The 13,632-nt window shown below is 37.9% G+C and overlaps 2 protein-coding genes across 2 annotated transcripts; one reads left to right on the forward strand and one right to left on the reverse strand.

The window, feature by feature from the left end:
- The first annotated feature begins 1,191 nt into the window (after window positions 1–1,191).
- Window positions 1,192–11,457, forward strand: RINT1 (RAD50 interactor 1). The gene is made up of 13 exons (XM_010195077.1): window positions 1,192–1,368; window positions 1,525–1,766; window positions 1,935–2,108; window positions 2,186–2,335; window positions 3,485–3,641; window positions 5,501–5,611; window positions 5,801–6,026; window positions 6,574–6,711; window positions 7,435–7,634; window positions 8,843–9,057; window positions 9,873–10,053; window positions 10,141–10,259; window positions 11,225–11,457. The coding sequence occupies exons 1-13, from the start codon at window positions 1,192–1,194 to the stop codon at window positions 11,436–11,438; spliced, it is 2,304 nt and encodes a 767-aa protein (XP_010193379.1). The 3' UTR covers window positions 11,439–11,457.
- Window positions 11,458–12,996: 1,539 nt separating this feature from the next.
- On the reverse strand, window positions 12,997–13,482 carry LOC104535281 (EF-hand calcium-binding domain-containing protein 10-like; the record flags this gene model as incomplete). Its single annotated transcript, XM_010195088.1, has 2 exons — window positions 12,997–13,085; window positions 13,318–13,482. Coding segments are annotated over 2 exons (254 nt in total), but the record flags the coding sequence as incomplete, so codon positions are not given.
- Window positions 13,483–13,632: the final 150 nt, after the last annotated feature.

Raw genomic sequence — 13,632 nt, forward strand, 5'->3', positions numbered from 1 at the left:
CCTCCGGCGGGCGGAAGTCCTGCGCGTAGCCCTGCCCTGGCCTCCGTTCGGCCTGTGAGGGAAAGCGCTGCCTCGGGGGCAGAGCCTCCGCGGGGCCCGCAGAGCCTCCTAACGCCCCTGGAAAGGCCTGGCCCTCTGGCGAAGGTGGGTGCAGAGCTGCGTGCTTGAGCAGGGAGATAGTTGGATGGTGCATCCCAGTGTCCTGTGTCTCTCTCTGTATACTGATCCTTTAGTAAGAAAAGAGCACCCGCCGGTAGTAGTCTTCTGCTGTATTACTTGTTTTCATTGCTGCAAATAGCATTGTGCTTTTTACTGCTCTTTATTCACTTTTTCCTCAACAACACACTTGGTCTCCCAGTTTATTCTTCCTGGTGCTTCTCCAGCTTTGACTTATCTTACTTGCACAATTTTTCTAGTCTTTGCTGTTGCCTGTTTAGTAGGGTTTTTCACGTAAGTAAAGCTTGTAGCAGATAAAGTGCAAGTGTATAAGTTTAATTTTTCAGTACTGTTTTGAAAGTGATACTAAAAAGTTGAGGCTTGAATTAGCCAAATATTCATCATTGTTGCCTTTTTTGTCTCGCTGTACATGATCATCCTCTCCATTTCAAGTCTGGCTTTGGCTGGATGTTGCCAAATGTGTGGATCAGCAAGTGCCTCTTCTGTTATTCTCTGTAGGTTTTCTTACAGGCACTTCAGTGACGCTTTTACTTTACAAATCATTGCAAGACCCGAGTGAATGTTTCGCTAGTATTACATCAGTATTTGACTGATATCTCTGAAACGTCCTAAACTGTATGAAAAGGCAAAATAGAATGTTATCTTCCTTCATATTTTACAAAAATATTTTTTCCACTATTTTAAGTTTTCCATATTACATGTGTAGAAACTAATAATATATTGAACTGTTTTTAATAAAATCCACACTTTTGGGGAGGGAAGAAATTAACAGGAGTATTTCTCTTTAGTAATTAATGTATGATAAATCAGCTGGATGTGCAAGCAGCTAAGACTTATGTCAGCAAATTGTCTCACTCAAAGCAGTGTATTTATCGGATGTCTTTAAGTTTAATTGAAATTTAACTGCCCAGCTTTTCATGGAGTTGTGTGTCCTCAATGGGTCAACAGTTGTTTGTGCTGTCTTTGCAGTGACTAATTAGAAATTGTATTTTCAGTATTGCAGAAAAAGAAAACATGGCAGCTGTTGCTGCTAGAAAGAAAGAAGTCACTAAAGACCTGGATCATTGCGATATCCCATACTATGTTTCTGAATTTGTGGAAAGAGAAGTTGGAAATGACTATGCTTCTCTGAGGAAGCTCGACAACCTAATTGATAAGCTATCTGAAAATAAGAAGCAGTTAGAAGAACAGGTAAGCATATTTCCTTTTTTCCTCTCTCTTTCTGAATATGCTATATGACTGATTAAGTGTATTTAACTAAATTAAAACAATGCATTAATATCTCAATGGTAATGCTCTACATAGTGCAGTGTTTATGTCAGACTTACTATTTCTCTGTGAATGTAGGTACTTACAGTTTCATCGGAAGTCCCTAAAAGAATTCAAAATGCCTTAAAGAATGCAGAAGATTCTAAAAAGTCTCTGAGCCGGCTCCTAGAGGAAGAAACCCTTTTATCTGATTCAATCAACAGCCACTTACTGAAAGCTCAGCCATGGATGGAGGATCTCGATGTACTGATTAGCCAGGTAGAAGAGATTGAACGACACCTGTCCTATCTGAAATGGATTTCACAAATAGAAGAGTTAAGGTAAAATTTGAGTACCGCATATATGTTCTGAGACTGGTGACCTAGTTTGTCCCATTATTAAAATGGTTTTGATTTGGGAAAGATATATCTTCATTTTTCAATGTACAAATGATTCTTTTCTGTTATCTTTAATCAGTTTTTGGCCTTGACTTTCCTTGTATTTTGTAGTGATAGCATTCAGCAATATCTGATGACCAACAATGTTCCAGAGGCAGCCAGTACTCTGGCATTCATGGCAGAACTGGATATTAAACTTCAGGACTCATCTTGCTCTCATCTTCTTGCTTTTGTGAGATCCACTGTTCAATTCTGGCATAAAATCCTTAAGGACAAGTTGTCGAGGTAAGTGATGTACCGTCACCCTCTCGTCTTTGCATTGCACTGTGAGTTCATCTTGAAGTGCTTGTTTTGCCTTGCAGTGACTTTGAAGAGGTGCTAACCCAGCTCCGCTGGCCATTTGTGGGGCCACCACAGTCTCAGGCATTTGGCCTTGCTGCACCAGCCAGTGCTCCTGATGTATACAACAATTTGGAGATGTTGTTTTGTCAGCTTCTGAAGTTGCAAACCTCGTATCCTTCTGAATAGTTGTTGTGTATTTTAATAAGAATAATAAACATCAAGAGATGCACATTCTCAAGGAGAATTATTTAAATTTTTGCTCTCTCTAAAGATAGAAGATAATTTGAATTTATGCTACTTTGTATTAACTTTATAATGTATTTTTTTCTGTTGTTTAGAAAATGCCAGGTGCAAAGTTGTCTTTTTTAGCAGTAACAACATTGTAACTCCAAGTCATGAGATCTAGTGAGCTCATGGTAGCTGACATTTCAGGTTTCACCGGGATCAGGCCTTACACGTTTCAGCAAGATTAACAGTGTTAAAAGTGGTTTTGTGTATTTTATTTTACACAGTTAATGCTTTTCCTTTCACAGCCTTATTCGAAATTAGCCTTAATCACTTTATTATGTTCCATCCCAGAAAGAAAAGAGAGAAAGGTAAAGATACATGTCTTGAACTTTGCAAAAGGGAGACTATGAAAGAATTTTCATTGTCCAGTGTAGTAGTCTGCCTTTGAGGTTTATGAGAAGACACTGCTGCACATCCTGTTCCTTTTTTTTTCTTGTGTGAATTAAATCCCAGTTAAAGCTAACCAAGAATTGTTTCCTGAAGTGGATATTACTGTGTTTTCTGTTGTTTTTTTTTCTTGTTGATCAAGGAGTGGGAAGCTAGAAAGCCATTCTGCGCAACCCTGAGTCGGTAACAATTTTGGCCTGGCAGACTGGATGATCACTTAAATCAGTTACGTGAAAATGGGAAATAATGTATTGCATTTATTAACCTCATGAGTCCTTTATTCTCCTTTAACAAATAAGAAAAAGCATGTCTCTTGGACAGTCCTTGTGTTTGGTACTGATCATGGTGGTTTTCTGTGATACTATTTTTTTTTAAAGTGAATTTCCTAAACCATGTTGACTTAAGTGACTTGTATTGTCATTGAATAAATAATCCTTAGCAGCCTGAGGTGTATTAAATTACAATTATATAAACTGAAATGTTTTGAGTATACTTCATATTTGAGGAATAGTACTGATTGCATAATACTTCCTTCAGCCAATGAGGCAGAACTAAGAAATGTTAATTTTCATGAACTCATTCTGTTGAAATGATGATGTCGGGAGAATTCAACACTTAAATTTGTCCTTAGCTGTCAAACTTAGAGATGAACTCTTAACCAAACCTAAACAGTTGCCAGAAAAGTACTCTTTACCCCCATCACCACCCATTATCCTTCCGATACAGATCATGCTGAATCCTCTTCAGAAAAGATTCAAGTATCATTTCACTGGAAATAAACAAACCAATGTTTTAAGCAAGGTATGGGAGAAAGCAGTATGATTTTTTTGTTTGTTTGTTTTGTTTTGTTTTAGCAAGAGGTAGATTGCTGCATTTAAATTGTGTAGCTTTAGCACTTTCCTTTTTGAAATTAGGATTCTTCAAAGCTGCAGTTCTTGTGCATACCTAAGTGTGGACTGACATCAAGACAGCACTTGGACACCTTTCAGAGGCACATGCATTTTCTCTGGGTCTGGAGATACTTATCCCTTATCCAAATCCCTTAGAAAGCATTACTGCAACCTTAGACTGACTCCTATGGTTTCAGAAGCTTCGATTAATTTCTTCTGCTTGCAAGTGGTTTTGGATGGTTCTTTGTTGCTTGAGCTCAAAGGCTGTCCAAAGCTGTGACTTTGATTTTTGGCATTGTCACGTAACTGAGAATGTTGGATTCTGCTGTTAGTATAGAAATGATTCTGAAGGCACTGTTACATAATTAGTTTTCTGGATTAAATTTTGTAGTTTACATGTAGCAAGATGTCCAGTTTACCAGTTGGACACTGACTCACTTCTTCACATCTTCAGAGTCTGGATTTTTATCCAAGAAATTGGAACAGGTTTCAATGCGTTAATGCTGTTGTAATGTATGTGCAGCAGTTTCAGAGCTGCTTTGTAATAGTTTAATTGTGCAAGTCTGTGTGCTCGTGTTGACAGTCTTGAGTAAATGAAAATATATTTGCAGTCTTGATAGTTGCTACTACAGCGCTTTTAAAAATAAAGTTATGTATATTAATGGGGAGGAGGTATTTTAGACATTAATGGAATTATTTCATAAGTAAATGGGAAAAGTATGTTCAAGAGATGAAATTTGTGAACAACGGTAGGTGAGCTGTTTTGCTTAAAAAAACTTGTGAAGTTTGCAGATAATCTAGTGTCAGATCAGAAAGGATATTCCAACAGGGTCTCGCTCAGATTTGGGTGGGTTGGTTGGTAGGTTTTGGTTTTGGTTTGTTGTTTTGTTTGTTTTGAGTTGGGTTGTTGGGCTTGGTTGTTTGGAGTTCTTTTAATAATTTTGATAATGCAATAAAGAAAACGTCCATGTAAGATATTTAAAAGACATCAACCTGGAAGAGATTACCAGTATTTCAGAGGACAGGCAGAGTTCACAATCATCTTGGCAAGTTGGGGAGGGAGTGTCGGGGAAGAAAAGGAAAAAAAAAAGAGATGAAATTCTATAGACAAGTGAAAATTAATACAGAAATGAGAAACAGACACACAAAATGTGAGGAACATGAGTGCGGTTCAACAGGAGGTTTTTTGGCTGTTGGGAGTGAGGAGGAAAGGAGTTGCTTCTGCTTATATTAACACTGAAAGAAGCTTTCATCAAACCTATAACCCATATTTTTAGCTGTGGGAGCTGTAAAAGCTTAAAGCTGTTACAAAGCAAAATGAGAAGGCGATAGATTCCCCATTTGCAATGTGGGCTGAGGTTGCGTACAATGACAGTAAGAACGGAGCTACTGGGAAGAATTTTCTCGGGAGTGCGTACTTTTTGCTGTACCAAGAAATAAAGACCACACAGAGCAGGAGGCAGTATGCAAAGCAAAAAAAGAGGACCTCGTGAGTGAGAAAGCAGTAGAGAAGGGGGAGAAAAAATGGAGTTTTGCTTGACAAGAAACAAAATAATTGGTGCTTTTAAGTCAGTTCAGATTCAGAAATACTTCTCTGATACAGCTTTTATAAAAGCGAAGCTAAGTAAAACACAGTGGAAGACTTGTGTGATGTGAGATCAAGAGAAGGCCGGGAAAGAGACTGATATTTTTAAGAATTTGTCATAAAATATTAGTAGCACTTAAATGTTGTTTGGATGAATTTAATATTTTACTTTCTTTTTATATAAGCCTGAGTGGTATCTAACACAAGTACTTATGTGGATTGGAAATCATGCAAAGTTCCTTGATGACAAGATCCAGCCAATACTGGACAAGGCAGGATCTTCAGTGAATGCTGGGGTAAGCACTTTAAGGGTTTTATATATCTGAATATGTAAGTTAACTTCGGATAGGTGTTTGAGCCCACTTCCACTGGTTTCACTAAATACGTGGTGAGACTTAAGTCAGTCTAGGAGCAGTTTATGTACATGTTTGCACTTCTTAATACTTCTTATCTCTGACATTTTATTCCCTTTTTTCTTTTGAAAGCTTGAATTCTCTCGTGCTCTAGTAATGCTGATTTTGGAGAAGCTGGCTGCTGATATTCCATGCCTGTTGTATGATGATACACTCTTTTGTCACCTTGTGGATGAGGTACTTCTGTTTGAGAGAGAGTTATACAGCGTTCATGGTTATCTCAGCAGCTTTCCCAGTTGCATGCATATTCTGTCAGAAGAATCCTGCTTCCAAAGGTGGCTAACAGTGGAAAAAAAATGTAAGACTTCAAGTGGATTTTGTTTGCCTTTATATTGCACAGTCGGAAAGAAGATGTGTATACTTACACAAGTAGTCTTCTCATATAGGATCATCATGATTGTTTTGACTAAAACTTGGTTAGGCTCTAATAGTGCTGCTGTAGTTTGTAGGACTCTTGCCCATAAGCTGTATGGAATGCAGTAAGCTTACTTTTAGACAAATGTTATACTTGTATGTGTAACAGACAAGGATGAACTTGAAGTTGAAATAGGGGAAGGGTTTTAACTTTTAAAAATTGAAGAGGAGATATATTGGAAAGGAGCAAACCAACTATTACAAAATCAAACCCAAACCCCAATCAACTCTGACGTAGTTAACAGCATTGCAAGTGCAGATATATTGAAGCTGGTTTTGTATGAAGCCAGTCATCAGTAGTTTTTATAACCTGAAAATGTAAGATTAAGCTTACTAGAGATAAGATTTTTAAAGATATATTTTAGAGGGGGGTTGTTAGAATTTTTTTATATTTAAAAACTCAAACAGTTTACAGGTTTTGTGCATCTCAGTTGCTCTTCAGAAAATGGACTCTATGCTTTCATCAGAGGCTGCGTGGGTATCACAATACAAAGATATCACTGATGTAGATGAAATGAAAGTCCCAGACTGCGCTGAAACTTTTATGACCCTGTTGTTAGTTATAACAGGTAATTATGAGGCATTGCTCTTATTTGTAATGAATAGTAAAAAAACTTCAGCTAACAGATTTCTTTATTAAATATCCATTGTCAGCAGTAGTCACCAAATTATTTTGCAAAGTTGTGATGTTTGCAGTTTAATAGAAGCTTTCCTGTTTTGTATTTTGGACACTAACTCAAGCATGAAAAATCTTGAGCTAGTGACATGTTTACAAAACAATAATTTAAAAACACATTTGATGTTTAGCTTATTAAAATTCATACTTGAGAGAATATAATTTGTTACAATGCAGTAATAAAAAGTCCTACTATTCCTTTTGACTTTGTGACAATTTGGAAGGTATTAAGTAACATCTGCTTTCTTGGAACAGAACATGAGAGCAAGTAAGTTTTCAGGAGACTCTAAACTGTGTATTCACAGTGGCTTTATCTTACTGTATGTGAGCACGCTTTGGAGGCCACACTGGATGATGTGGTATAATCACATATTGCTTAAAGTATTGAATACAAAATGCGAGTGGAATCGGGAGGGGAAAGAATGTAGTTTCTTTACATGTTTAGCTTTTGCATTGAATATTTTCCCTGAAATCATTAAAATGTCAGCTGTTTTAAATACTCTATGATGTTATCACAGACTTAATGCTGTGCAGTAAGGTGACTGTAATGTTTCTTTTTGAAAATATTTTATTCGGTGTTGGAAAACCTGAAAACATTTTATGCATGTTTTTCCAGACAGGTATAAAAATCTTCCAGCAGCTTCCAGAAAACTGCAGTTCCTGGGCCTACAGAAAGAATTAGTTGATGATTTCAGGATACGATTAACTCAAGTAATGAAGGAGGAGACTAGAGCTTCCTTAGGCTTCCGATACTGTGCAATCCTTAATGCTGTTAACTATATAGCAACAGTGCTGGCAGACTGGGCTGACAATGTAGTAAGTAATTATTTTACTTAAAAAATAATAATTTAAAAATGGGCTTTGGATGTTTGTTTTATAACAGACTTCTTTATTTTCAACACTGTTGAAAAAAGTGTTGAAAAAATAGATATATAAATTCAGTTTTAATAAAAGATATATAAATAAGGATAAATTATTGTTTGAGCTCTAAGCTGTATTAATTATAAGCTTTTTAGGGAAATGCAGAGAGAGCCTGGGGAGTTGAATAATCTGAACAGATAAACAAGTAGTCTCCTTTACATGCTTTGTATTGTAAAAAAACAGAGCTGATTCTGGAGATTGCTGAGCCAGTATGATCAGCACCCATGTTGAAGTGCATGCAGTAGCCTGTGCATGAGACGTGAACTGCTCCCATGGGAGGTTAGCTCTAATGGGTTCAGCGTAGGTTTAGGTACTGCTCAAAAAAGGTACTCTATGATTAACTGAGAATTGGGAATTACTTATTTTGCTATATAATAGCCTGGTGGCAGCATGGCTGTTCTGTACCATTTCAGCTTTTCTATGGTTATTGGTACAAAAGGTCAAAAAAAAAAGTTACATGAAAGTGTGCAGAAATAGGTATTGTGTGTGAGATCAGCAACCTCCAAATTCCTTTTGTCTTCACAGGAGACTGTCTCTAGCAGAGGAAATCATGACTTGATAGGAGAGCAGCGTTCGTGTTGTATGGCTCTGTCTACCTAAGTGTCTTGATCTGCTTGAAAGCAAAACCAGCAAATTGTTACACTGTCACGTTAAACTCGATCTATTTTCTTGCTGTTGTCAGTGCAGCAAATTTGTGATTTAATGAATGGTTATTTCTAAAACAAGTTACAATTAAAGATTCTAGTTTACTTTTGCAAACATTAAAAAGGTTGAAATCAGGGTTTTTTTAAGCATTCTGCTGTCAATCTTACATCTTCTTAATATTTCTCTAGATCTGTTCCCATTACCTATCTGCTGTTGTATCTGAAAGCCATATTCATTCCATCACTAGAATTAAACCACTATGTTTTGTTTTCCACTAAATCAGGACCATGGGAAAAGATAAGAAAGTGTTCTTAAGATCTTAAAATTTTAAGTTTATAAATGCGTCAGGAGCATGTTTTCTAGAATGGTACCTATTAAACTACCAATGAAAAATACATATGGTAAGATTATTTTTTGTAGTATTAATTTCTGAGTTGTTTGGGTTTTTTTTCCTCTAGTTCTTCTTGCAGCTACAGCAGGCTGAACTGGAGGTCCGTGCAGAAAGTAATGCTGTCAGTAAACTACAGCTGGGGCAGCTGGCTTCGATGGAGAGTTCGGTCTTTGATGAAATGATCAACCTCCTGGAACGCCTGAAACACGACATGCTGACTCGCCAAGTAGATCATGTCTTCAGAGAGGTCAAAGATGCTGCAAAGCTGTACAAAAAAGAGAGGTGATTCTGGCTGTTTACTCTCCTCTCACATAACAATGTTATTTCCTGTTAAAAATATTGAGGTAAATAAAGGCAGGAATAGCTAATAGGCAGAATTATATTCCTGGATAGGAATGGCGCAGGGTAGTAAGTTTAGGAAAATTCTCTTGACATTCAAGACTGTTTTAATGCTATCACCCACAATCCTGCGTGCCTCCCACTCATGGAACTCGCCCTCCATGGCACCCCACCCACAACACACAACTACAAAAGGGGGCGCCCCGCCAAAACAAAAAGCCTACAGCACCCGGTATTCCCAGGCGGTCTCCCATCCAAGTACTAACTGGGGCGACCCTGCTTAGCCTATGCTTTCTAAAGTAGTTCCACAGTTAGTGGGCGTGTTGTCTCAAAAGCCCTAGGAAGATTTCTGGATCACTCTAGTCTGGACAAGAATTATTTTCTTCAGAGTAGTAATAAGGAGTTAATGCGAAATGGCCTGCAATGGCTGTTCTGTCTTCACAGGCTCTTAGGGCTTCTTGAGTTCTGAGTAGAATTTCTGAAGTACTTCATAAAAGGAAAACAGTTCCATGATTTTCTAGATCAGATGGGGTTTCTTTGGGACTTCAGAGATTTATAACTAATATTAAATAAAATTAATAAAATACATTAAATATTAAATGTAAATATAGCATTAGACTGTGATTACTTTTAGATTTGAAATGGGAAAGGAGAACTCTCTCTGAACCTTTGTAAATGGGTACAATTTTTTTTTAGGATAATTTTAACTTCAGTTGTAATGTGAATAATCATAATAACTTCAGTGTGATTTCTTTCAGGTGGTTATCTTTACCATCTCAAGCAGAGCAAGCGGTAATGTCATTATCGAGCACAGCTTGCCCAATGTTGTTGACCCTACGAGATCGCTTGCTACAACTAGAACAGCAGCTCTGTTACTCACTGTTCAAAATCTTCTGGCAAATGCTTGCAGAGAAAGTGGATGTGTACATATATCAGGAAGTAGGTATCAGCAAAACGTGGCCTGTGCAGCACAGCGTATGTGTAAGTGACTGGCCTAAACAGTAGCTGCACCTCTTTGTGTTCCAGATAATTATGGCAAATCACTTCAACGAAGGAGGAGCAGCACAGCTCCAGTTTGACATGAGTAGAAATCTGTTCCCTTTGTTTTCACACTACTGCAAGAGGCCAGAAAACTACTTCAAACAGTAAGTAGGCAAACTTCTGATCACTCAGAATTTCAGAATTCAGTGTCCAGATGAATATGTGTATTTTACGTATCACAGAGACTTTTTCACAGTTAGTTTTGATCCACACTTAAAATAGGTGAATCTTTTATGTTTCCAATGTTTACTACAGGTTTTGATTCTGCAGCATGCACTCAGACAGCAACAGACTGTGTTCTGGAGCATGTTGTGCAGTCAGGATGTCTAAATAAATTAACTTACGGAAGGAATATAAGTAAAACAGGCTTCTGAAACTGGGGCCAAAGAAATTACTCAAAGATACAGTTACAACACAAAAACTTTATTATTAGAAGAAAGACTACTTTAAACTACATCCTCTCTCAGAATTGCCTTGAACAGCAGCCTAGTTGCTTTCATTGACGAGAAGGAGCTCCCTTCTCTGTGGTTGGTTTTTTGCAAATAGCCCACAGACTTCTAAAGAGTCCAGCACTAAACTCCTGTGCTAACGGGTGCAGAAAACTTACTTAATATTTTTAAATCAAAATGGAGCATGGCATTCGCTCTTGAACACTTGAAGAAAAAGGTTATATATTGACATCTTTTAATTGGAATATTCATATAGCATGTTCAGGTTTAAGGGCTTTTTTAGCACATCACCTTTGTAAAGGTAATTGGCACATACATGTTAATCCCAGCATAAGAGGACACAGCTGCACGAAGAAACCATAAAAATAATGCATAATGGGTACACAGCTGTCTGTCTTGTTTAGACTAGAATAAATGTGACAAAGATAAGGTACCTGGTTGCTCCTTGATTATTTTAATTAGGGAAAGTGTTTAGGTTCTAGCAACTGTTAAAATTTAGCTTTTATAATATACTTAATTAGCAGTTTCTAATTATCTTAGGGGAAAACGTAGTTAAGGAAAGCTAGACAGATTAAGTGGTAAGTGCTTCTCGTATGAATCCATATAACTTTTCCCTGTAGCATTAAAGAAGCCTGCATTATCCTGAACCTGAATCTTGGCTCTGCCTTGCTTCTGAAGGATGTACTACAGTCAGCTTCAGAAAATGAACCATTAAAGCCAAACCAGCCATCTGCAACAGCAGCACTAAATGAACTTGGTGTTTACAAATTAGCTCAGAAGGATGTTGAGATTCTTCTCAATTTGAGAGCTAGTTGGCCAAGCCCAGGAAAATAAAGACTTCTTCAGGAATGGTGAATAACTTTGTCTAGATTACTTATTTCAAACAAAACCAAAATAAATATGTTGTAATATACTTGGGTGGTTTTTTCAATTACTGTATGCAGAACAAGTGGTTAATCTAATCTTATGCCTTATTCTATACAGTTGGCTATATATCTATATCTATATATAAATATATGTATGTATGTACAGTCGACTATTCTATACCTGACTTGGTTTCAAACTACACAGATTTTGTTTTCCATAGCCACCTTGCCATTGCATTTAGAAGTTTAAACTGTCTTCATCTCTAATGCGTCTGTCTGCCTGGTCAGTGATGTGTATGCTGACATCATTCTAACCGATACAGAGTAAATACACCTGTGTACAATATCAGTGACTCTTTGTGCACAGTTCCACTTTCACTTTAACACAGATGTTTTACATCTCTAAATCCCAGGTAATGGATGTTCTGTATTAAAATGTGTATAGCAGGACACAGAAGGAAGGAATGAAGGAATATGTCATTTGGTTTTCTTTATGCATACTAATTCAGTTTTTTTTCTTTGCTGTACTGGAATGTCTTTTTTTTTTCATTTCTCCTAAAAAATTGCATAAATACTGTGTTAGAATTTTGAAACTGGGGCTTTACTTGCAGGTGCTGCCTTTCTTTAACTGTGAATATTTGTCATAACTTGCTGAAGTTGGTCCTTCCTTTTAAAAAAAAAAAAAGGAACACAGAAAAACCCAAAACACAACTTAAGAGCCATTAACGTTACTTTTTTATTCAGTGGTAATTATCCAACAACTAACAACTCCTTCCTGTAAACTACCAACTGAAGGAGGAAACTCCAAAACAATTTTGGTTGGACAAAAAAGAGCTCTACTGTGTAATTATGCTAAGAAAAGCAATTCTCAAAAGATACCCCTCCAGAGCCAGTTATTGTCCTTTGTCCTTTTCAGTGAACTGCTCAAATGGGACTAAGGGGGAATGAGAAAAAAACAACTGAGCACAGCTGAAAAACCGTAATAATTGTGCAGGATGCTAATTTTTAATATATACAGCAGATCACTGCTCAAACTACTACACAGCCCAGCTCTCCAGCATCCTTTTCTTCCTAAAACACAAAAAAAATAATTCTAGTTAGATAACAAAGAAGAAATTTGTTCCAGTTACATTTCAGTGATTGCAGCAGGTACCAGAAAGCTGCCCCTAGAACCATGCCTTGAGCACAAGAAATTGCCACAACAATTGTTTCATCTACAGCTGTGTTACTGCCTAGGGCAATGACGGCAACGCTGCTTTGCTGTTTCACATTTCTAGATCGGTACTGGAACCCCTGGGCTACCTGGTGAGTGGCTGCCTGATCCAAGGGGTAGGTAATGAGAGAGGTCTGCTTTGAGAGGAGGAAAATGCCGTGTTTGGTTCAGGCAGTAACTGATCTTTTTAAATCTTGCAGTGCAAAGTAAAGGGGTTAGGCTTAAAGCAGCAAAGCCTTTTAATTATATGGTTTTGTAAATAAAAAATAAATTTCACTAAAATAGCTCCCGTGCAAACCCCTTTCAATTAAACTTACACTTCTTCTTTGAACATGCTCAGTGTGATGTTCTCACCATCTCCAATCTGCAGATCTTCAGTGCTCAGTCCTAGAGTTTTAAGAGCTGAAGGGAAGAAAATTTCTATGCAAATCTTGGAAGGATTAATTTAATGCCTTATAGTGGCCTAGATATAATAAAAACATGTACCTTAAAAATACGTAACTTTTAAAACTTTCCGAGTTCCAGGTTGTGTATTAGCAGGTGTGTGGAAACTTTTATGTGTAGCTTTGAAACAGTTTTATAATTCTGTACAAACAAGCCCTTCAGAAGGCCCTGCTGTTCAGGTGAGACGCACCTTCTCTGTACTGCACTGCTGTGATGTGGCCTCGGCCCACGACATCCAGCAAGCTGAACATGGCGGCCAGGTTCTCCTCATCCATGAGGTAAGGGTAGTCCCCCGCGGCGCGTCTGGCAGCCTTCACCCTTTGCAGCGCCTGGATCAGGAACTCGCGTGGGCTCTCTGCAACGAAGTAAAATCGCCCACATACGCAGGTCGATTACCTTGGGACCGAAGGCCAGTCGATCCTTTCCCAGTGCCCGTTTTCCCGGCAGGGGAGGCCCCGCAGCAGCCTCGGCCCGGCCTGCCCGCGGGGCGCGGTGCCGCACCGGG

This window comes from Mesitornis unicolor, unplaced genomic scaffold, assembly GCF_000695765.1.
Source record: "Mesitornis unicolor isolate BGI_N332 unplaced genomic scaffold, ASM69576v1 Scaffold40480, whole genome shotgun sequence".
NCBI classification, from domain to species: Eukaryota; Metazoa; Chordata; class Aves; order Mesitornithiformes; family Mesitornithidae; genus Mesitornis; species Mesitornis unicolor.

Excerpts from the sequence above, each read along its gene's own strand:
- RINT1 (XM_010195077.1), top strand. The coding sequence starts at position 1,192 with ATGGCAGCTGTTGCTGCTAGAAAGAAAGAAGTCACTAAAGACCTGGAT. Across the intron at positions 6,027-6,573 it reads GCTAACAGTGGAAAAAAAAT|TTGCTCTTCAGAAAATGGAC; the intron begins GTAAGACTTCAA and ends TGTGCATCTCAG. Across the intron at positions 6,712-7,434 it reads CCTGTTGTTAGTTATAACAG|ACAGGTATAAAAATCTTCCA; the intron begins GTAATTATGAGG and ends ATGTTTTTCCAG.